Source organism: Pituophis catenifer, unplaced genomic scaffold (genome assembly GCF_029215685.1).
Source record: "Pituophis catenifer annectens isolate HBS135680 unplaced genomic scaffold, rPitCat1.0.hap2 SCAF_11, whole genome shotgun sequence".
NCBI lineage: Eukaryota > Metazoa > Chordata > Lepidosauria > Squamata > Colubridae > Pituophis > Pituophis catenifer.
In genome coordinates, this window is record NW_027256891.1 from 5824882 (window position 1) to 5847583 (window position 22702).

Genomic DNA, 22702 nt, shown 5'->3' on the forward strand with positions numbered 1-22702 from the left:
TAGACTGTTTTTGTGTTTAATGTTGATGTTAAAAGGAGCAATGGAAAAAAATTTAGATAGAGTGAATTTTGATTTATAATTGAATTTATAATTGAATATAAAAATGAGCTTTGTTTTAGTAGGAGATTAAGATATATGATGAGATAATAGAAAGATTTAAATTAAAATGTTGGAATTTAAGTTAAAATTATCTGTTTTCATTTGTTAAACTAGTATACCCATTTGTGACCGGACCAAGACTTCGTTCTTGAGAAAATTTTTCTTTTTTATGTTTTTGCTGGAAAAAATAAAAAAAAATTACAAAAAAAAAAAAAGAATTCTACCTCTGCCTACCAGCATTTAAGGTGGCGCTGCTTTACGGCGCCCTCCTCCTCCTCCTGCAAGTGAGAAGTGCCTCAGAGACTCGGCTGACAAAGAGGGCGTCAATTACTGATAAGTTGTTTTCCAGAAAACTTATCAGGGTGCTCCTGCGATCTGCAGGGACTACTCGCTTTCCCCCAAAGAGACCCCTCGCATGCTCTGGGGGGAGGGACAGAGCACAGCCTGAGGAACAAACCTCTTGGGATGGTCTGGGGGAGAGTCTGCCCGGCAGCTTCGGGGAACAAGGCGGGCGCCACGATCTGCAGCTGGTCACCCCTCTGGCCGCCTATGAGGTGAGTTGGGTTGAGAGACAGAGTGACTGGTCCAAGGTCACCCAGCTGGCTTTCATATCTATAGCAGGACTAGAACTCACTGTCTCCTGGTGATTGGTCCAAAGTCACTGAACCGGCTTTCATGCTTAAGACAAGAGTAGAACTCACAATCTCATGGTGATTGGCCCAAATCACCCAGCTAGCTTTCATGCCTAATGTGGGACTAGAACTCAAGACTCCTGGTTTCTAGGCCAGCACCTTAACCATAACTTTTAATAATAAAATAAAATATTAATAAGAGAAACCTTTTTCTCTTCCACATACTCTTGTGCCTAGTTTTCCTGCCTAGCATTCCAATGTCCCAGCATCCAACACAAAGAATGCTTGAATCCTGCTAACATCTTCCTAGAACAAAACCCCAAAGCAACTGAGCTATTCCTCTTTCAGCAGGGCCTGGAAAAAGCTCTCCTCCCCAGGGAAAGAGGCACTTAAAAGTCAGGGAGAATAGGCTGGTACCACACAGCAGCCCTGGGACAGGAAGCAAACGGACTGTGCACTACACGCACCTGGTTGCGAGAGCTTCAGCAAAGAGGTATAGACTTCATGGCAATCTCGTTCTTGCACCATCAGAAAGCAAGCTACCCGGAAATTCTTGGAACGAATTTGCAGCTGGCAGCCAGACGCATTCAGTGGTAACTTCTCCACGGTAGCTATGTGGTGGTGGAGGACCTGAAAAAAAGAAGAAAAGTGAACAATGGTAATATGTGTGTGGGGGTCAACTATGAACCTTCCTGTGGCTATAATAGCAAAAATCAATACAGGTGGTCCTCAACCTATGACCACAATTGAGCCCAAAATTTCTGTTGCTATGCAAGGTGGGCATTCAGTGAATTTTGCCCCCTTTTACAACCTTGTTTACCACAGTTAAGTAAACCACTGCAGTTGTTAGGGTAATAACATGATTGTTCAATGAATCTATCTCCCCCATTGCCTTTGCTTCTCAGGTCGCAAAAGGGGATCACAGGACTCTATAACTGTCAAAAATATGAGCCAGTTGAACAGAGAGATAGATTGAATCAGCCAATAACTTCTGAGGAAATTGTTGGAGCAATTAAACAATTAAAAATAGGTAAGGCTCCGGGAACAGATGGATTAACAGCTGTTTACTATAAACACTTACAATCCGAAATGCTAGAACCACTAAAAAACTTATTTAATAAGATACAATTAGGAGGAGGAGTACCACCCTCTTGGAAAACAGCCTTTGTTTCATTAATTCCAAAGGAGGATCGAAATTCCACTAAACCGGAGAATTTTAGGCCAATTTCACTTCTGAATACTGATTATAAGATTTTTGCTAAAATATTAGCCAATAGACTAATGCCAGTTATGCAACAAATAATTCACACTGATCAATCAGGGTTTATAAAAGGTAGACAAATGAGATACAATGTTAGACAAATTGTAAACTTATTGGAATATTTGGAAAAAAATAACCAAGTCCCTGCAGCGTTTATATTCTTGGATGCAGAGAAGGCATTTGATCGTTTGAACTGGCAATTTTTGTTTAAGATAATAGAGAAAATGCGCTTTGGGGAATATTTTACACAATCAATTAGAGCGATATACCAGCAGCAATCAGCACAAATCATAGTTAATGGAGGTTTAACAGAGGCTTTTAAAATTGAGAAAGGAACAAGACAGGGGTGTCCTCTGTCCCCATTATTATTTATTCTGACTTTGGAGGTATTACTGAATAAGATACGTGATTCACAAAAACTGAAGGGTATTGTAATTAGACAACAAGATTATAGATTAAGAGCCTTTGCAGATGATTTGGTTATTACCTTATCTCAACCTACAGAGTCGGCTCCATACATATTGGATATAATTAATCAATATGGGAAGGTATCAGGATTTAAAGTTAATTCACATAAGACAAAGATGATAGTTAAAAATATGACTACACTTGAAAGAGACAAATTAGCAAGATTAACAGATTTTGAAATAGTTAAAAAGGTTAAATATCTAGGGGTATACATAGCAGCTTCAAATACAAAATTATACAAAAATAATTATGAGGTACTTTGGCAGAAGGTACAGAAGGATATGGAAAATTGGAAAAAATTACAGTTGTCTTTATTGGGAAGAATTGCTGCAATTAAAATGAATGTTTTACCTAGATTTTTATTTCTGTTCCAAATGATACCTGTGCTTAAGAAAGATGAAAATCTGAGAGAATGGCAGAAAGGTGTTAATACTTTTATTTGGGCAGGGAAAAAACCCAGAATAAAAATGAAAATTATACAAGATACACGTGAAAGAGGGGGTCTTAAAATGCCTAATTTAAGATTATATTATGAAGCAGCGGTTTTATCACAAATCAGTGATTGGTTTAATTTAACTGAGAGGAGAATTTTGAATTTAGAAGGTTATGATTTGTTATATGGATGGCATGCTTATTTGTTATATGACAAAAAAGTGGATAAAGTATTTAAGGTTCATATATTAAGAAATGCTTTGTTAAGGGTTTGGAAAAAATATCAATATAAGTTAAATTATAAGATACCTTTATGGGCAAATCCTAGACATGCAATAGAAAATATAAGTATAGAACAAAAACAGGAGGTGATTACTTATAAAGAGCTTCTTATTATGGAAAGGGGGGCAATGTATTTGAAATCTTTAGATACACTGAGAGAAGAAGGTATAATTTATACATGGTTTCAGTATGGTCAACTTCAAGCTAGATGGAAGGAAGATCAAAAAACTGGCTTTGTGCAAAATGAGGAGAATTTGGTAAAACAAATTAGAGATCAAAAACAAATGCATATTAAAAGGTTGTATAATGCTTTATTGGAAATAGATTCTGAGACAGAATTGGTTAAAGACTGTATGATTAAATGGGCACAAAATTTTCAAGAGCCAGTAATGATGGAAACTTGGGAAAAGATTTGGATTAGAAATGTGAAGTTTACACAAGCACAAAATTTAAGAGAAAACTTTTATAAAATGTTTTATAGATGGCATTTAGATCCTAAAAAATTATCATGTATGTATTCTAATGTGCAAGCTAAATGTTGGAGATGTGACTGTGATGATGCAACTTATTATCATATATGGTGGACTTGTAGAAAAATCAAAGCATTTTGGATAAAGATTTGGTGGGTGATGCAGAATATTCTTAAAAAGAGACTGAAATTTACTCCACAGTTGTTCTTATTGGGTATAACTACGGACTGTACAGTTGCAGAGACTAAATTGATTTTGAACTTGATAACAGCAGCAAGATTGTTGGTAGCACAATACTGGAAGAAGGACTTTTTGCCTACTATTGGTGAATGGATACTGAAAGTAACTAACTTAGCTGAAATGTCTAAAATTTCAGCATATCTGAAGGATCACACACAAGAAAGGTACATACAGGATTGGAGAAGATGGATTGATTATATACAAAATAAGTATCAGACCAAAAAATATCAAATAGCTTATGAATGATTTTTTTTATTTGTATAAGCGTTATATAAGTGACATTAGAAGTATTATGTTTAAGAAATGGGATTTTATATATGGGGGGTTAAGAATTTTTTTTTTTAGGGATGTTAGTTTAATGATTGGTTATGCAATTTAGATTATTGTTAGAGATCAATAGAAATACCTTGTGTTCTGCTCTGGGAAGTCGGGGAGGGGGCGGGGGGGTTGTGGGGGGTGATGGGGGGTTGTGGGGAAAATATGTTTGTTTTTTTAAAACTTTTTCAATAAAAAAAAAAAAAAAAAAAAATATGAGCCAGTTGCCAAGCATCCGAATTTTGATCACGTGTCCGTGTGTTGTGGTCAGCCAGTAGCCTGCAGAGCTGGCAGCAGAGTCGGACAGGGAGGAGGCTGGGGAGGAACATGGGCCAATCCTGGAGTCTGGGGAAGGCCCAGACGACGGCTCTGCATTGGAGGCAGAGATGGGGCCAGGGCCATCTGGGAGTGATGCACGGACTCCGGAGCCCCCAGAGTCGGACAGCAGAGAGGCAGAGGAACAGGAGGAGCCTGTTCCTAGTGCACGCATGCACAGAGCTGCCAGAGGCAAGAGCAGCTAAAGCAAAAGGGACAACTCGGGAGTAAGGCCAAGAGATGATTGGCCCTTCCCATAAGGCTTAAAAGAGAAACAAAGGCACTTGGGCCTTTTTGCAGGAAAGCAATGTTGCTAACTCTATTTCCAGTTGGCGTCTCTTGTTTGTTTCTGACCTGGGGGGCTTTGCCAAGTAAGGCCTTTGGCAGGGTGTCAAAGAAGATAAAGGTTGGTGATTATCCCAAGACTTTTTTCAAAGGACTTGTTTTGCAACTAATTGGGACTCAGCTGGGAATCAACATAATTCTCAGCTGTTACAATAAAATAGATTTATTTGGGACTAATTGTGTCTTGTAATGACTCAGTAAGCCTAGGTCACAACACTGTAGGGACACTGCAATGGTCATAACTATGGAAAACGGTCATAAGTCATTTCTTTCAGTGCCATTGTAACTTTGAACAGTCACTAAATGAATGGTTGTAAGTCAAGGAGTACCTGTACCCATATCCATCTGTGAAAGAAATGGCTTGCAGGGACTGAACATTGAAGAGGCAGCACTAACTTGTATTTTGGGACTCTGAAACGATGTATCTGATGGAGAATGGCAAGTGGGCGTGAAAGTGGCTGCCAATTTGATTTCTCTTAGGTGATTTCTCACTGCCAAAGCTGCCCTATCTCTACACTGTATGTTAAAATGGCTCCATTTTTAAGCAGGAACGCAATCTAAGATAATGTGTTGAATGAGGCTTGTGCAGGCTTTACTGTTGTAGGCATTTTAGAGAAGTTGATTTTCTTGGAGGTAGCAGGCTAAGAATGGAGAACTTGTGGCCAGACAAGTTAAGAGGAAAGTTTAGATACTGCTCAGGTGGTGGGGAGGAGACCTTGCTTTGGCTGCTTTTATATTTTCCTTTTCACTAAATGACCTCAGCACAGCAGGTTTCATGCAGGGATGAAAATGAAGATTGAACAATGACCTCTCTGCCTATTGCATCTTTAGATCAGCTTGTCAAGGCTACTTTGGCAGTGCACTAAACTCATCAACCAACCTTTAAAAATGTAGGCTCTGATCTCAGTTAACTGATAGGAACAGAAAAGCATGCAAACTATGGTCACAAAAGGCAAGATGGTGACCTTCAGGGTAACAATCAAAGCTCCATCTGTTTTGCTTTTTTTCATGTACATTACACACAATAAACAGAGAGGGCTTTGTTTGCAGTCTCATTATCAGGCGTGGAAGGTCAGGTCCACCTGTGAAAGTCCAATTAAACTGATTTATTGCTACTCATGCCTATGTACAGCAATATTCTCAAGGAATGGCCAGCACCTGCTTGGAATTAGTTAAGGGTCAACAGAATTCAAGGGTAGTTGGAATTGGTCTGCTTGTGGCTATCTATGAAACAAACAAAATGTTAAAAAGTTGTGATATTTATGTCATTACTTACCAAGCACATCTAAATTATATTAAAGTAACCAAAATATATTTACAATCCTCAAGGCATGTCACAACTTTTGAGCACCCCTGATGTTTGGAAATTGAAAGCTGAAGAATTTAACACACCCTAGGGATTCAACCAAAAACAACATAACTACCAACCTGATCTAAAATTAGGCTAGCCTAATTTTAATGGTTTTAAATTTTAAATTGGATTTTAATGGGATGTTTTTAATTGTGGGCCAAAGTATTTAATCTGGTTTTAAATTGTTTTTAATTTTTATATTTATGTATTTGATCTTGGCTGTTCACCGCCCTGAGTCCTTCGGGAGAAGGGTGGTATATAAAATAAATAAATAAATAAATAAATAAATAAATAAATAAATAAATAAATAAATAAATAAATAAATAATATTAAAAGACATTTCAACCAATTTCAGGTATCCAACGCTCAACACCCCTCATCACTGCGAGACCTTCGTCTGCAGAGAAGGTATTAAAAGGCCAGTGCTCCCCCCAGACAAGCACAATCCAAAGCACACTGAAGATGTCTCCTCAAATAGGGACGAAATGTTTGCAACCAAATCACCAAGCTCAGAGCTCAAACCAACAACATAACTGTAGGACTGACCCCGAGGAGCAGGAAGAAGAGCTGCCATTAAGACAACAGTCAGATAAAAGAAATTTGAGTATAAGGGAGAAATTTAATTTAAGAAAGTATCTCATAATCAATCAATCAATCAGAATAGAGCTAGAAGAGACCTTGGAGGTCTTCTAGTCCAACCCCCTGCTCAAGCAGCAGACCCTATACCATTTCAGACAGGCAGCTGTCCAGTCTCTTTTTGAAAGCCTCCAATGATGGAGCACCCAGAACCTCTGAAGGCAAGCTGTTCCACTGGTTAATTGTCCTCACTATTAGGAAGTTTCTCCTTAATTCCAGGTTGCTTCTCTCTTTGATTAGTTTCCATTCATTGTGTCTTTTCTTGCCTTCTGGTGCTTTGGAAAATAAATTGACCTGAGACTTCCGGATGACATCGCGGCGAGAACAGCTTGGAAAATACCGTGCTCCACTGAGCCTGTGAAATCCAGCCAGCAACCGCTGTCAGGAGACTATGGGGTCAAAGCCGCCTTGTAGGGGCAGCAAAGAAAGGAGAGGCAATGCGTGGACCATGAGGAATTTGCAATTTCCTCATTAGTCTGAAGCAAGCTCTCCCGAATGGCAGCACGGACGACTGCCATTTTTGGCATTCACAAGCTGGGACAACTGAGACCATAAGATTTGTGCTGGAGCAGTCCATGGACATAGCATTGAAATTGGGTGAGATAACTTCCAACTCTTACTCTAAAGATTTAATTTAACTACAAGAATTTTAAAAGATAATCTCCAAGTGTTAAGGAAGCAGCAATTAGACACATTGAGAAGATTAAAGACTGAAAATTAAGAGGCGAAAGTAATGCCTAAAGGAAGCTTTAAAATACAGAAAATCTGGGAAAAAGCTTAAACAATTTGAAAGGTGATTTTTGGGAGAAACTGTCTTGCTTATTTGTATTTCTAAACCCCCTGGATTTATCAGATAATCAGCTGTTTTTGACATAATGTTTAATGTTAGACTTGGAAGCAGGAGAGCCATCTACTGGAGGAAGAGGAGCACTACAGCACTACAGCGTCAGTATTCTTAGTGAAAGTGAGGCACAATACACGTAGAGTCTAATACACAGACTAGAAGAAAGTAAATAACACCTGGAAGGTGGCCTGACCTTGACTCTATTTTAGAAGATGATCTGGATATTTTGAAAATACCTAATGAGTTTCTTTTCCCTCTTGAAGATTTCTAAGATGAACTAAATTGCAAATAACTAAACTTTATTGAAACTGCCTATTGGATTAGGGATTTGACAGATTGGAGGAACCAAGTGGATTAATTTAGATTTGGATTATTAAGGCTATTTGACAGAACATTCTATGAGCCAAAAGAAGAAAGATGATAAAAGAAAAGAGAAAAGAAGAAAAGTTAAATAAGACTTTAAAATTTGGACAATTGGGAAGATACGTAAATGAAAAACCACAAGGCTGTAACTTACTAAAGAATTTTAAAGATTATAAATTTAGGAGATTTGGAGGTACAACTATGGGATTGATTGAATGTTATTAAGTTGGAGTTTTTAAATATTGAGATGTTGGAACCAAAGAGGCATACTGAGTAATTTTTATTAAATTGTTACAAAATGGATTTACAGGGAATAATAGAGGCAAATGAAGAAATAACTTTGATGCTCAAAAATATGCATGAAACTGTAAAAAACAATAAGGAGACAAAGGGATTGTCTAAAGATAAAGAAATAAGTGTAGAAGTCACTCAAGAATGGGGGGGGGAAGTTGAACATGATATTCAGGAAATAGATGAGAAATTAGAAGAAGCAGTGGGAGGAAAAAATCAAAACGAGATGCAAGAAGATAAAGATAATGAAGAGAAAGGATTAATAAGTAGGAATCAATTAGATAATTCCTTAACAGTTTATAATAGAACAGAGAAAAAAGGAAAGAATCTCCAAAAAAATGAAAGGTTTAGAGAGAAAAAAGAGAAAAATCTCTTTAAAAAAAGAAAGTCTTATTGATTCAAATAAGACAGCAGAAAGAGACAAAGGGCAAGAGAGTTTTATAACTCCAAAAGAGAGAAATAAAAGGGTGATTAAAAAGTCAATAAATGATGGAACTGCAAAAAGGTTAAGAGATGATGGATAATGATAAAATATATTAATAAAAATAAAAAATACAAATAAGGAAAATAGTAGCATACATATTAACAGATAATAGAATCTATTATAATTAAAAATAAACTAAACTTAGGTGGAAGTTTAGGATTAGGTAATTCAATTGTATTATTACTATTAGCTGAATATCCATGCTCCGCTATGAAAATATGTGATTGGGCTTGATAAATCGACACCTACATCTTGAAAATTAATTAGTACTTATGATCAGCCTTCTCCCCTTCTCTCCCTCAGGCTTGATGCACAGAAGCCTCCGCTATCCTATCCCCTTCTCTCCCTCAGCCTTGCCCCACAGACACCTCCCCTATCCTATCCCTTTCTCTCCCTCAGCCTTGCCCCACAGAAGCCTCCCCTATCCTATCCCCTGCTTGCTGCTGTGAAAGAAAAACTGAAACTGAAACTCCTCTCCTCTGTGTTTTGCATTTGGAACAGATTTCTTTTCAGGTGGGGAGGGGAAGTAGAACTCCTTAGCATCAGAGTGTGTTAATAATAATATAGGAAATACTAATGCTCTGATGGTCATTTAGAAAAATCCTTTCTTAGTGAGCACCTAGAAGCCAAGAGGAACATACGTGGCAAATTTCAAGTTTGTAGCAGGGGTGAAATGCTCCTGGTTCGGACCGGCTCGGGTGAGTAGGTAGCGGAGATTGAGGCTAGTTTGCCGAACCGGGAGCAATGGCTGGCTGGCCACGCCCCCGAACCGGTCCACGGCCCGCAATCCTGCCATGCTTCCTTGCCTTCTATGCTGGCTTTCTGGCATCCCGGTGGCCATCTTGCGAAGGCAGGCAAGCAGAAGACCACGTGGAAGGCAGGGAAGCATGGCAGGGCTGCGGGGAAGGAGCTAGCACCTTACTCGCCCCGCCCCCCCGGAAGTACCACTGCAGTGAACAAAACAACCTCATTGCACTGTGCCTCCTTCTGCAGCCAAACGTGCCCAGCCGTGCGTGCCCTTTCCTCAAATGGGCTGTGCATGGGGTGCTTGGAGAGCGAGCGAGCAAGAGAGCTCTCCAACCTCTGTGTGTGTGTGTGTGTGTGTGTGTGTGTGTGTGTGTGTGTGAGAGAGAGAGAGAGAGAGAGAGAGAGAGAGAGAGAGGGAGGTAGGGAACGATCTGAAGCCGAGGCACCCAAACTTCTGGCAGCGCCGGGGATGGCTTCTGAGCAGCCCTGAGTCAGCCAGCTCCACCTGATCTATTCGCTGAGACTCGCTGTTCTCCTCGCCCATCCCCACACTCAAGCAGCGGCGGCTCTGCAGGACAACAGGACCTCTCATTTTTCCCACAGCACCAGGTGGAAGGCGGCTTTTTCAGCAGCATCCCCCTCCTCTCTTTGGATCGCCCTGCAAGGGAGAGGTTCTGCCTTTGCAGAAACGGGATGGGCGGTTTGTATGGAGGATTGGTTGGGGGAGGGATGCACGGCCCTCTGGAATGAAGAGCAGGGCAAGAGAAGGCTCCGAGGTTCACCTGGGCAGTCAAGCCAGAGGGAAACTCAAAGCATTGGGGGCTTCAGAAAGGCAGAATGTGCTTTTGTGCAGCTCCTGGCTTCTGTGACATTCTATCACTTCACTGTGCTTTACAGGCAACTGTAAGCTGTGCACCGAGTCAACACATTGCCCTGAACAATCTGGGTCCCCGTTCAACAGACCCCCAAAACATTAAAGGCTCGGTGTATCCCAAGCCACATCAGAAATGAAAATCCGGCAGTGGCAACAACATGAACTGTGCCAACCTGGCTCCCTTGGTGTGCTCTAGGGAAGGCACATCTGCCATCCTGTCCTCCGTGGCAAGATTGCCCCTGGTATCTATGGACAAGGAGGTGGGAGAGAGGTGAGGCTAAGAATAAAGGGAAACTAGTATAGATCTATTTCCAGCTATCTAGCTCTAGCTCTCATCAGCTAGCCATACCCCTCCTGGGAGTTGAACTCGGGCTGCATGGATATAAGGCAGTTGTATTAATCTCCAAGCCACAAGTCCTCCTCTTTTGCCAGCCCCAAGGTCTCCACCTCCGGTGCTGGCAGTATAGCAGCAAAGTCTTCTGCTATAGTATGCAGCCTCAATTCAGAACCAGGGGATGGAAGGTTGCCCTTGTCCTGTATCAGATTTAGGAAGCGGCTAGGTGACTAAGAGAACCTCAAGCTGGCAGATGGTCCCGAAACCACATATTGGCAGACTTATGGACTGCCAGGAGATGAGCCTGGAAGGCTGGTTCTGGTCCCAGGCTTGCCGTGGCCAAGGCCCTGGCAGTAGTAGCAAGGTCCAGCCCTCATCACAGGTAACGTGAAATTTTGCATGATTCCTGGTTAAAAATCCCCTGACTGGGAAGGGCATTGGAAAATGTAGAGGTTGCCAAAGGTGGCCTGTGTAACTGGGCACAGCTCTCCAAGAGCAGTGTGTTCTCGCCCTGTAATTGTCCCATGGGCAATAGCTGGCAAAATTATAATTTTTGCTGACCATTTGTATCCTGGCGCTGCTCCTCCCCTGGGATGGTCCCCACTGCATGAGGCAAAGGTAGAGGCAGGTGGAACCAGGTCTCCCTAGGAGGAGCAGGTCCGCTGCATCCTAAAAGAGCATGCGCAAGATGGCGGTGGTGTCTCTGAGTGCTGCGTGAGGATGGATGGCCTCGGGGCTTCAGGGGGTTGCTACAGGGGCGCTCGACCATCAGCAACCCCTGGTTTGGCCGGATGAGCTCGGGGCGAGGATTTTAAGACCTCCTCGCCCCTCAGCGTATCGGATTAGGATTACCGGTACTCCTCCTTTCCGGGAGGGTCTCTTGTAACTTAGCAACTTAACTGCTGCTAAGAGGCCAGCTGTAAGTCAAGGACTACCTGTATTAGAAAAGTGGAAATGAGCTTAGCACTCAGGAGACAAGAACTGTTTGGTTCTCAGTGGTCTGGAAAATTGCCATATTCCAACCTTACCCATGTCTCTTTTCGAACGTCAGTTGAGGTGTCCACATAGATCAGATGAGTAGCTGTCAAATACAGTGTCCCATTTGCTGCTTTCTTGTTGGTATAACGATCTAGCAGCTTGACATTTTCTACCTGTAGGGCAGAAAGGGGAAAAAAAAAGAAACCAGAAAGGAAGAAACTAATTAGAACGTGTCTAAAAGAGGTAAAATGCACCAGATCAGTCACTGCGCATGGAAAGCATTTGCACCACTCAAAGTGCCCGCTGTTCAGCTCTCCAACTTTGTACCAGCAAGGAAGTGAGTAATTACTGAACAGATGGGAAAAGGTATCCTTCTTCTAATTAGCCCAGAGCTTCATCATACTGCAATGGGAAGCCAATTAAGTCAAAATTGTAATCTTTGCACACTGGGTTGTCCATCACGAAAAAAAATCATTTCTAGGTGAGTAAGAAAGGAACCTTTTATGATCGTGAATTAGACATCATGTACCCCATTACAAATTTCTGATGTAAGGTTCAGCTATTCAGCCATCTTGAGAACAAGGAGTTCTGCCTAACAGATGAGAATCAGGGGTCAAGACGGTGGGGTTTGCAAGAATAATGACTTTCTGTCAAGGGAAAAATAATTATAAGGCTCCTCATTTTGCCTCAATTAAAATGAATTCAATCAGAAAAGCCAGAGGAATAAAATTCAGAATCAGTACTTATGAGTACTTATGAGGCACCTAAGCACACAATCAAAGATATCGTCTCTCCTTCATTCACAGGGCTCATCTTCATAATCCACTTTGGAGTACCCGACTTTTGCCGATGGTGCTTGAGAAACCAGCAAATTAGTTTTGAGGAAACTGAAGTTCTCCAGAGCGTAATAAAACAGAACTCTTAGCAACTCAGCCACCTAGGACAAGAGGGGTTGGGAGTTGTGGTCCAGCAAGATCTTGAGGGACATAGGATTCCCATCTCCTGTGGTAGCAAACATAGATTCAAGAATCCTAAAGTCTAAGGCAGTGGTCCCAACTCTTCTGACTTTGCAGACCAGCAGTGAGGGGAGGGAGAGATGGGATGGTTCTGCCCACACTCAGCGCCATTTGCACAAGCCCAAGTGGAGCTGCGTGCATGAGCGTGTTCGCCTGTTGCTTGTAAAGCCCAGTTCGGGGCTACAGCCCGGGGCTTGGAGACCCCTGGTCTAAGGGACCTTGTTGATGGGGATTCTCAATCATCCAGGACTTTGTTGTCCCAAAGGTGCTTTTTCCAAAAGGCAACTGGACTTTCTTGGGGGTTTTTTCCCTTTGAAAACATTTCATTTCTCATCCAAGAAGCTTCAATCAATCAATCTCCAGTGAAGGGGGGGGGGAATCTCCAGTGAAGGAAAAAACAATGGGTTACTCTATATCAGAGGTCTCCAAACTTGGCAACTTTAAGACTTGTGGACTTCAACTCCCAAAATTGGAGTTGGCTGGAGAATTCTGGGAGCTGAAGTCCACAAGTCTGCCAAGTTTGGAGACCTCTGCTCTATATGGTAACCCATTCCACTGATTGACAGTTCTTGCTCTGGCAAGAGGTTCTCCCCCATGTCAAATCTGTATCTACATCCTTGAACTTCCATCCGAGTCTAAACCTCTGGGGCTACTGGGAATACCGGTACATCTGAACATGACAGCCCTTCAGATAGGAAGAAGACTATCATATCTCCTCCCAATCTTCTGCAAATTAAATATAAAGATAGTCCTTGACTTACAACCACAATTGAGCCCAAAATTTTTGTTGCTAAGCGAGACAATTGTTAAGTGAATTTTGCCCCATTTAACGACTTTTCTTATCACAATTGTTAAGTAAATCACTCTGGTTGTTAAGTTAGTTACACAGTTGTTAACCTGGCTTCACCACTGACTTTGCTTGTTGGAAGATCGTAAAAGGGGATCACGTGACCATGGAACACTGCAACCGTCATAAATATGAGTCAGTTGCTAAGCAGCTGAATTTTGATCATAGGACTATGGAGATGCCAAAATGATTGTAAGTGTGAAAACAGTCATAAGTCACTTTTTTCAGTGCCATTGTAACTTCGAGCTGTCACTAAATGAACTATTGTTAGGACTTTTAACCATTCCTTGTAGGAACAGTGAATTCAACAGGTGAGCATGACCAAATAAGAAATAAAAGGAAGCTCTTGAGGTAGAGAAGGGAGCCCAACCCTTCACCAGGTAAGGAGGAAGCCAAGGAACAAAAAAACTCACCCTAGATGCTAAGCACTTCATGGTGGATGGAAAAGAGGACCCTGCACAAAAGTATGGACATGCCCTGGACCACTGCATACACGCTCCAAACTTACTTCAGAAAGCAAATGGAGAAATAATAAAGCTATCATTTAATATTTCAGAAACTGCTGCATAGAGTTCTAATGTGATTATAGGTAGTCCTTGATTTATGACCGGTCATTTATTGACTGTTCAAACTTCTGACAGATCTACCTGGGGGATACTTATGACAAAGACTGGGCAGCCCCATGTGACCGCATTTCAGGTGCTCAGCAACCAGCCTCCAGTTATGGCCATTTGCACTATCCCATGGTCACATGACCCTGTTTTATGACATTTTGTCAAAACCCTGAATTTACTTCCTGTTCTTGGCAAAAACCGGCCCATAGCAAACAAGTGTTTTGCTTAATGACCATGGCATTTACATAACTGTGGTGGTCATTTTACATTGTATTTCCTAATGACTGCTGCAAAAAAGATCATAAAATAGGGTTGATCATGTGACTGACCCTTTTTACAACTGACACGACTTACCACCATAATGGGCAAGCTCCATTATGCTCATAACATGAAGACTACCTCTATAAAAACTCAAGTAAATCAGCTCCTGTGATAGATAAAGCATGGTGGAATAATCTCATTGTTCATCTTAATCTTCAATCACTCAATAATTGTTGTGCAGTTAATTCTCCCTCTTTCTCTCTATGAGATGCAAAACCTATCATACTGGGCACTTTATACTGTTGTATTGGGTATTCCATATACTGCATTCACTCCACACTCCATATTTAGCACCCCATCACAGAACATAGAATAACAGAGTTGGAAGGGACCTTAGAGGTCTTCAAATCCAATTACCTGCTGAAGCAGGAAAGCCTACACCGTTTTAGGCAAATGGTTGTCCAGTCTCTTCTTAAAAGCCTCCAGTGATAGAGCACAACTTCTAAAGGCAAGCCATTCCACTGGTTCCATCTCTTCTTTCTTGTCCTGCCTTCTGGTGCTTTGGAGGATGTTAAACCTCTCTTCTTTGTAGCAGCCCTTCAAGTATTGGAACACTGCTATCGTATCTTCCCCAGTCCTTATTTCACGAGACTAGTCATACCCAGTTCCTGCAACCTTTCATTATGTTCCTTTTAACTCCAGCCCCCTAATCATCCTTTTGCTCTTTTCTGCACAATGGTTTTTTATGTTGTGGTGACCAAAATGGATGCAATATTTCAAGTATGGTCCACTAAGCCACACTTGGAACTATCATTCTTGACCTTCTTTCTTTGTGATGTATTACACACTTTTCTTCAGTGTATTCCACTTATTTTTATGTTTTCTTCACATGCCCAAATCTTACATCCATATAATAAAACAAGCAGAAGCACACTCTCAAGCCTAGTCATTCCCTTCATTCCCACCTTTCACACAGCAGTTTCTTTCCCATACATATAATTAAGATGCTCCTTCCAACTTTTTACAACAAATCACATACTTTTAAGACCACCCACTCAGCTTTTTACTGAGCCCACTTCATAGAACATAGAATCACAGGGCTGGAAGAAACCTCAAGGGTCTTTTAGTCCTTACAGCATCCCGGTAAAATGGTTGTCAATCTCTGAAGAACACATGAGGTTCCCCTAACCAACTTGCTCAGACCGAAGAAGCTACCTGGATAAGCAGAGAAACGTTTTTAACCAGCAAGAAAAGAAGTCCAGTTGCCGTAACTCAACTTCCACACAGGTTGAAAATTACTCATCAGTTGCTCTTCTCCAACCTCTACCAGACGTCACCTTACGTCACCTTTAAGTAGCCGTGTAAAAGAGATCTTTTAAACCACAGATGCAAGGAACAAACTGGGCTGGGTTTTTCCCCCTGAGATACTTTTTTCTTATTTATAAGATTTATAAGGCCACCAACTCAACTAGTGTAACTTTGGGCAGCATATAGCATGAAAACAAACAATAACTCAAAGAAAAAACCCATATAAAGTAACAATAAACAATACAATATATAAATATACTGCATATTAAATGGCAACCAAGGACATAAGAAAATAACCACAAGGAGACTTGTACTCCACTGGTACACAGTTGCTCATCCCACTACAGGTAGTCCTTCATTTACAACTGTTCACTTAGCAACTGTTTAAAGTTATGATGGACCACTCCCCCAAAAAGGTATTTACAATCTAATTTTTATGTTACAATGGTCATACCACGGTTATGTGCTTGCATTTTGGGTGCTTGGCAACCAACTCATTTTTATTGCCATTTGCAGCATCCTGCAGGCACATGACTGCAATTTTCAATGTTTTTGTTGTTTTCCAGGATTTACTTTCAGTTTCTGATCAAAAACACCCATTGGTTATAATGAATTCACTTAATAACTGCAGTGTTCCCTTAATGACCATCACAAAAAGTGTTGTAAAGTCGGGTCTGGTCAACAACCGCAATAATAATTCCTGGCTCAAATATGGTTATAAATTGAGGACTTGTAATTAGTTTTGGAGTATAATCCAGACAGGGCCCTTAATCGTAATCCAGTCAATCATTCCTGTTTTGATATTTCATTTTATTTTAGCCAAGATCCTTCTTCCAATTACTCCCAGTGTCACCAAATGCTGCTAAAGCTTCAGCATCTCAAGAACTTTCAACTTGGCCTCCTTTAAGAAGAAATCTGGCCAAACTACAGCACTGGCCATTTAACTTCATCACAGCTCTCCCAAGAAAATGGGATTTAAACGGCCAGTCAGATTTTTAAACCCCACCAATCCAATACTTTTTGCTCTTATGTACAGTAATGAGTAATGAACCAAAGTCTGACTACAATGCAACATCACAGCTCCTACGGATTGGTTGCCTATTCCTGGAGACCAGGAGCCCTTTCTGCAATCTTTACATCTCCCACTAGCCAGGATTGCTAAAAACTAACCATCAAGTTGTGTCAGGATCTTGCTTGCCTGTAACTTTTCTCGGTGCAAGGGAAAAAAGACTCTGTCAAGAGACAGAGGGCAGCTGTTGCAACCAAACTCCTAACACAGGTTCTATTTTTAAAATATGCATGTGTCTGTATTCCAGCTCACTAATAAGCCATCTTCCCATCCATGCCCTACTTCCCCCATCTGGCATTTTTCATGAGCAGCACAAGATTTATCTCTGAGTAATGAGAGAGGCACCACAAAGTCAGACCTCTACATTTCCGGACACTGTTCTTACAAAAAGGGAAATAAATTACTGACTTTCCTGCAAGTTCCTTTTCACCAAAAGGAAAAAAATTGGATGGGTTTAGAAATACTGGGTTCTTTCCATTTTCTCAATCTTGGGAGGGAGCAATAATAGAAGGAAATGGATCTGGGGTAGGTAAGCTTTCAATGCTGGAAGGATACTTTGATTCCCACAATGGACAAATGGCTCCAAAAATTGATGGAGTTACCAGAGATGGCTAAATTGACTGCTTTGATTAAAGAAAAGAAAAGAAAAAAAGATTTTGTTTCTACTTGGAAATTGATTTGGGATTTTGCACTTGAGGTGGAAAAAATGAATCTTTGATTTTGGGTTTTGCTGATTTAGATGGGTTTGTTGTTATAAAAATGGCTAGCATATATTATTATGTAAAAATAAAAAGTTGAGGTTCTATGTTATTACCTTATTCTACTGAGCCAAAAGGAATTGGAAGTCAATGTTTTTTTTTTCCTTTTTCCCTTTACCCTATACAGAATAACAGTTGGAAGGGACCTTGGAGGTCTTCTAGTCCAGCCCCCTGCTCCAGCAGGAAACCCTATACCATTCCGGACAAATGGTTGTCTAATCTCTTCTTCAAAACCTCCAGTGATGGAGCACCCAAAACTTCTGGAGACAAGGTGTTCCACTGGTTAATTGTTGTTAGGAAACTTCTCCTTAGTTGTAGGTTGCTTCTCTCCTTAGTTTCCTTCTTTCGCTTTTTCTTCCTTATTTTCATTTTTCTTTGTATTTCTATATTTTATATTTTACGGTTTTCTTGAAACCATAAACTTTCAGTACACCTGAAGAATCCAAGTCCCCCAAGCTGAGAAGTGCCACTGGAACAATTTTGAAAGCAACCTTCTCATTATGAACTGCATCTAAAATAGGTAAGATAAAGGTTCCCCTTGCACATATGTGCTTGTTGTTCCCAACTCTAGGGGGCGGTGCTCATCTCCATTTCAAAGCCAAAAAGCCAGCAATGTCCAAAGATGTCTCAGTGGTCATATGGCTGGCATGACTCAATGGCAAAGGCGCACGGAACGCTGTTACCTTCCCACCAAAGGTGATCCCTATTTTTCTACTTGCATTTTTTACATGCTTTCGAACTTCTAGGTTGGCAGAAGCTAGGACAAGTCACGGGAGCTGACCCTGTTATGTGGCACTAGGGATTTGAACTGCTGAACTGCTGACCTTTCGATCGACAAACTCAGCGCCTTAGCCACTGAGCCACCACGTCCCTCTATCTAAAATAGGTAGGAAGTGCAAATTTACATGCTTTTGGGTCCTTTGGAGGGCCTGTTGCTTCCAAACACCCCTGAAAATAAGGTTACAGCCTCATAAAATAAACCAATTATCTTTGCTAGCCTTTCAGGCACTTTAGAAACTTCACCAGAGACTCTTCTAGGAGTTAGCCAGCTTCCCAGCAGCACATTTAATGGGAAAAATTGTATTGCTAGAAACACTCTCTGGGCAACTGATTTGGCCAGCTGCTCAAGGCAATAATCTGGATGGGTAAAAATAATAATCTTTTCAGAGAATAAAACACGGAGAGACAAATATAGCAGGCAAGCAGAGAGATTTGCAAAGGAATTTTAATACCTTGGTTATAATTGGAGCACAAAAGGATGCACTCTGCACGTGCTCCTAAAGCCCTCTAAGGATCCTGCACATTCTAGTACTCATTTGCCGGGTCTTTGAATTGAAAATCACACCCTGAAGATACATAGGCTCCAACTTGATAGAAGAGAACAAAAGGCTAGTGGAAACAGGGACAAGTACAGGTAGTCCTCACCTTACGACCACAATTGAGCCCAAAATTTATGTTGTTAAATGATAAATTTGTTAAGTGAGCTTTGCCCCATTTTACGACTTGTCTCACCACATTTGTTAAGTGAATCACTGCAGTTCTTAAATTGGTAACATGGTTGTTAAATGAATCTGGTTTCCCCACTGACTTTATCAGAAGGTCACAAAAGAGGATCACATGACTCCAGGACACTGCAACTGTCATAAATGTAAGTTAGTTGCCAAGCATCCAAATGTAAATCACATGACTATGGGGAATCTTATAACAGTCATAAGTGTAAAAAATGGTCACAAGTCACTTTTTTCAGTGCTGTTGTAACTTTGAACAGTCACTCAATGAACTGTTGTAAGTCATCTCAACTTATGATCACAATTGGGATCAAAATTTCCACTGATCAGCAAGGCTGTTGCCAAGCAAATCATGCCCAACTTTACAACCTTTTGCCCCACAGTTGCTAAAAGAATTATTGAAGTTATTAAGTAAATCATAGTAACAGAATAACAGAGTTGGAAGGTACCTTATGTGGTCTTCTAGTCCAACCCCCTCTCAAGCAGGAGAGACTATACGAGTGATGGCTAACCTTTTTGCTACCGCATGCCAAAAGTGTGGGGAGTGTGCACGTGCCCACACCCATAATTCTATGCACCCCACCCCCCATGAGTGTGCAATCCCCCCGCCCTCCCCCCGCTTTTAGCACACGATGGCATGGTGGGAGTGGAAGGCCCGTTTTTTGCTCTCTTCGGGCTCCAGAGCCTTTCTAGAAGCCTGGGGAGGGCGAAAATGGCCTTCCCCACCACCCCGGAGGCCCTCCATAGACCGGAAATGACCCGTTTGCCGACTTCCGGTGGGACCGGAAGGCCCGTTTTTCTCTCCCCAGGCTCCAGAGGCTTTCTAGGAGCCTGAGCCATTTTCGCCCCCCCCCCAGGCTCCTAGAAAGGCTCTGGAAGCTGGAGAGAGCAAAAAAACGGACCTTCTCCAGTCCCCTGAGGCTTCTGGAGGCAGGAAACAACATGTTTCCCTACTTCCGGTGGGCCCAAAAGGCCCAAAAATTAGTTGACTCTTGCGCGCATGCGCACCGGAACTGAGCTCACGTGCCCACCAATATGGCTCTGCATGCCACAGGTTCACCATCACGGGACTATACCATTCCAGTAATTGTAGTTCCAGCAGTAGTAGTTATTAACCAAATCACTGCAGTTGTTAAACAAAACAACTGTGAATCAAGTTGTTGTTCAGCAAATTCAGCTTCTTCCATTGATCCTGGGGTACTGCAACCATCATAAATACATGCCGGTTGCCTAGCACCCAAATTTTAATCACATGACCATGGAGATGCTGTGACCATTGTAAATGTGAGAACTGGTTGTAAATCAATTTTTTCAGTGCCATTGTAACTTCGAACAATTGCTAAACGAATGGCTGTAAGTCAAGGACTACCTGTGAGATGATTGTTTAACCGCAGATCAGAACATATAACGCAGCATAAACTAAAGTAATGGTAAAACAGAAAGATTGTAAGATAAAGTAATAAGAAGAATGGTAGATGCAGAAAGGTTACCAAGAAATAAAGCCCAAGCTACAATTAAGAAATTAAGTATTTCTAAGTTTAAATGGGAGACAAATTGAAACTTGGTATTTGGGAAGAAAAGGAATAGAATCACAATTGTGGAGAAGCCATGCTCGTGTTTGCCTTGGTACCTCTTTTCAGCAGTAAAGCAAGATGTAACCAAAGAAAATGTACTCTACACATGTTCAGAGGACCCTTGATCCTGCGATGAGAAATGTACCTTTTCCCAATGTCCAACATCCAGGTCCCCATTTACTTTGGATGGTTCTTTTAGCACCTCACACTTACTAGAAGAAGAACCAATTTGTTCCATTAAACCAGAGCGCCCAGGTTCACAAGCCCACTGAGATGAGTATGTATTTCAGGGGGTTGTTAGAACAGAGACTAAAAATCAGGGCCAGGATAGGCTGGCCAGATCTCAAAGGGAAGGGACCCACTCCCTTTTCCCACCAGCTTGGAAGTCACCAGCCCTGAAAACAGCTACAACTGGGTGCCCTCCAGAGATGCTGGAGTGGCATACCCATCATCCCCACCCAACTCAACCTGGTGGTCTTGTCTTTGGATGCACCATTAGTTTTATCTGCTGTATTGCCACTGCCGGCTTCAGCCCTGGGATGGGAGGGGGGGAGGGGGGGTTGAATGCCAGTCCACTATTACAATGTGGCCATTGTTTTTACTTTGGTTAGCTTGAATAAAAATAAATTACAAAGCACTTTATAATTATTATTCTATTTTTATCCTTTTCCATTAATATATACAGTAGTATATCTCATATACATTTAAATGTTTTATAAATGTATAAATGTATAAACATAAACATATTTAAACATAGCATTTTATAAAATATCATAAAATTACTATATACAAACATATGTAGTATTTATACAAAGTTATTTATACCTATGCATAATATAAATATGCAATGAAAAAATAAATCATTATACAAATGTGTGTGTGTGTGTGTGTTTTCTGAGGTTTTCGCGGGTGTTTGTATGTAGGTCTTTGGTTATTTGGGTTTTCTCCCGTGTAAAATTGGAGGTGTCTTGGCAACGTTTCGACGAAGTCTCATTCGTCATCTTCAGGCTGGTGTCTTCGGCTTCCTGTTTCTAGGAGCTGCGATCACACACATTGCTCCTAGAAGCACGAAGTTGAGAACACCAGCCTGAAGATGACGAATGAGACTTCGTCGAAACGTCGCCAAGACACTTCCAATTTTACGTGGGAGAAGACCCGAATAACCATATGTAAAATGAAATATGTAAAATAAAAATACATATAATCAATACATAATATCTGTATAAATAATTCAAGGTGGCTCCTCCTACTCTTTCCAAATAAACCCTGTGAGGTAGACTGGCCTTCATTCAGCACTGCAAGAGGGCAGCTCTATAAACTGATCTAATAAGTGAGCCAGTCGGCAACCCTGCTCAGCCATGCTCCCGTTGTTGCATTCACACAACCCTGGGGCTCCTTCCCCGGCGCGTGACACGTATGCGGGCGAGCTCAGAGTGCCCGGAAACGCGTGTCGTCTGTCAGCCCCACGTGGGAAGCCCCCTCGTGGGTTCCCGAAGGGGCTGACCCCTCGCCCAGACAGTCGGGCTCGCTTCCCGTCTCCCCCTGGGGCGAACCCAGCCCCACGGAGCACGTGGGAACGCAGCCCGCGCGGTCGCCGAGCCCCCGGGAAGGGCTCGGGCCAGCGGGCAGGCGCTCTGCACATGCCCAGAGACCCCTCCACATGTCGGGGGCGCGCGGGGGTGGCAAATGTCACTCGCCCCCTCCCGCCTCACCTTGGGCGTCGTGATATACTCCATCGCCGAAGCCGCCGGCCTCTTCCACGTCCTGATCCCGCGAAGCCTCGCGAGATGTCGCGGAGGAGGCGCTTCGTCCGCCATCTTGCGTGAGGGCAGCCGCCCTTCCCCGGAGGAGCGCTGGCACCGGCCGGCACTTGGGAGTTCTTGCCCGCCTCCTTCCGGAGGGACCCCCGAACTGCATCCCTTCCATAATCCGCTGTGGAAATGCATTGGGCTGGTGGGGGGATACTTCTAGGCTGAGACTCCTCTT

The 22702-nt window shown here is 42.0% G+C and overlaps 1 protein-coding gene across 1 annotated transcript in view; it reads right to left on the minus strand.

Moving 5' to 3' along the window:
- Positions 1-22477, minus strand: part of MTMR8 (myotubularin related protein 8) — a 56348-nt gene extending 33871 nt beyond the window's left edge. The window contains exons 1-3 of the mRNA XM_070952178.1: positions 22429-22477; positions 11812-11934; positions 1199-1361 (exon numbers count right to left, since the gene is read on the minus strand). Of these exons, the coding sequence (XP_070808279.1) occupies positions 1199-1361; positions 11812-11934; positions 22429-22452 (310 nt within the window). The 5' untranslated portion in view covers positions 22453-22477. The remainder of the gene's footprint in view (positions 1-1198; positions 1362-11811; positions 11935-22428) is intronic.
- Positions 22478-22702: the final 225 nt, after the last annotated feature.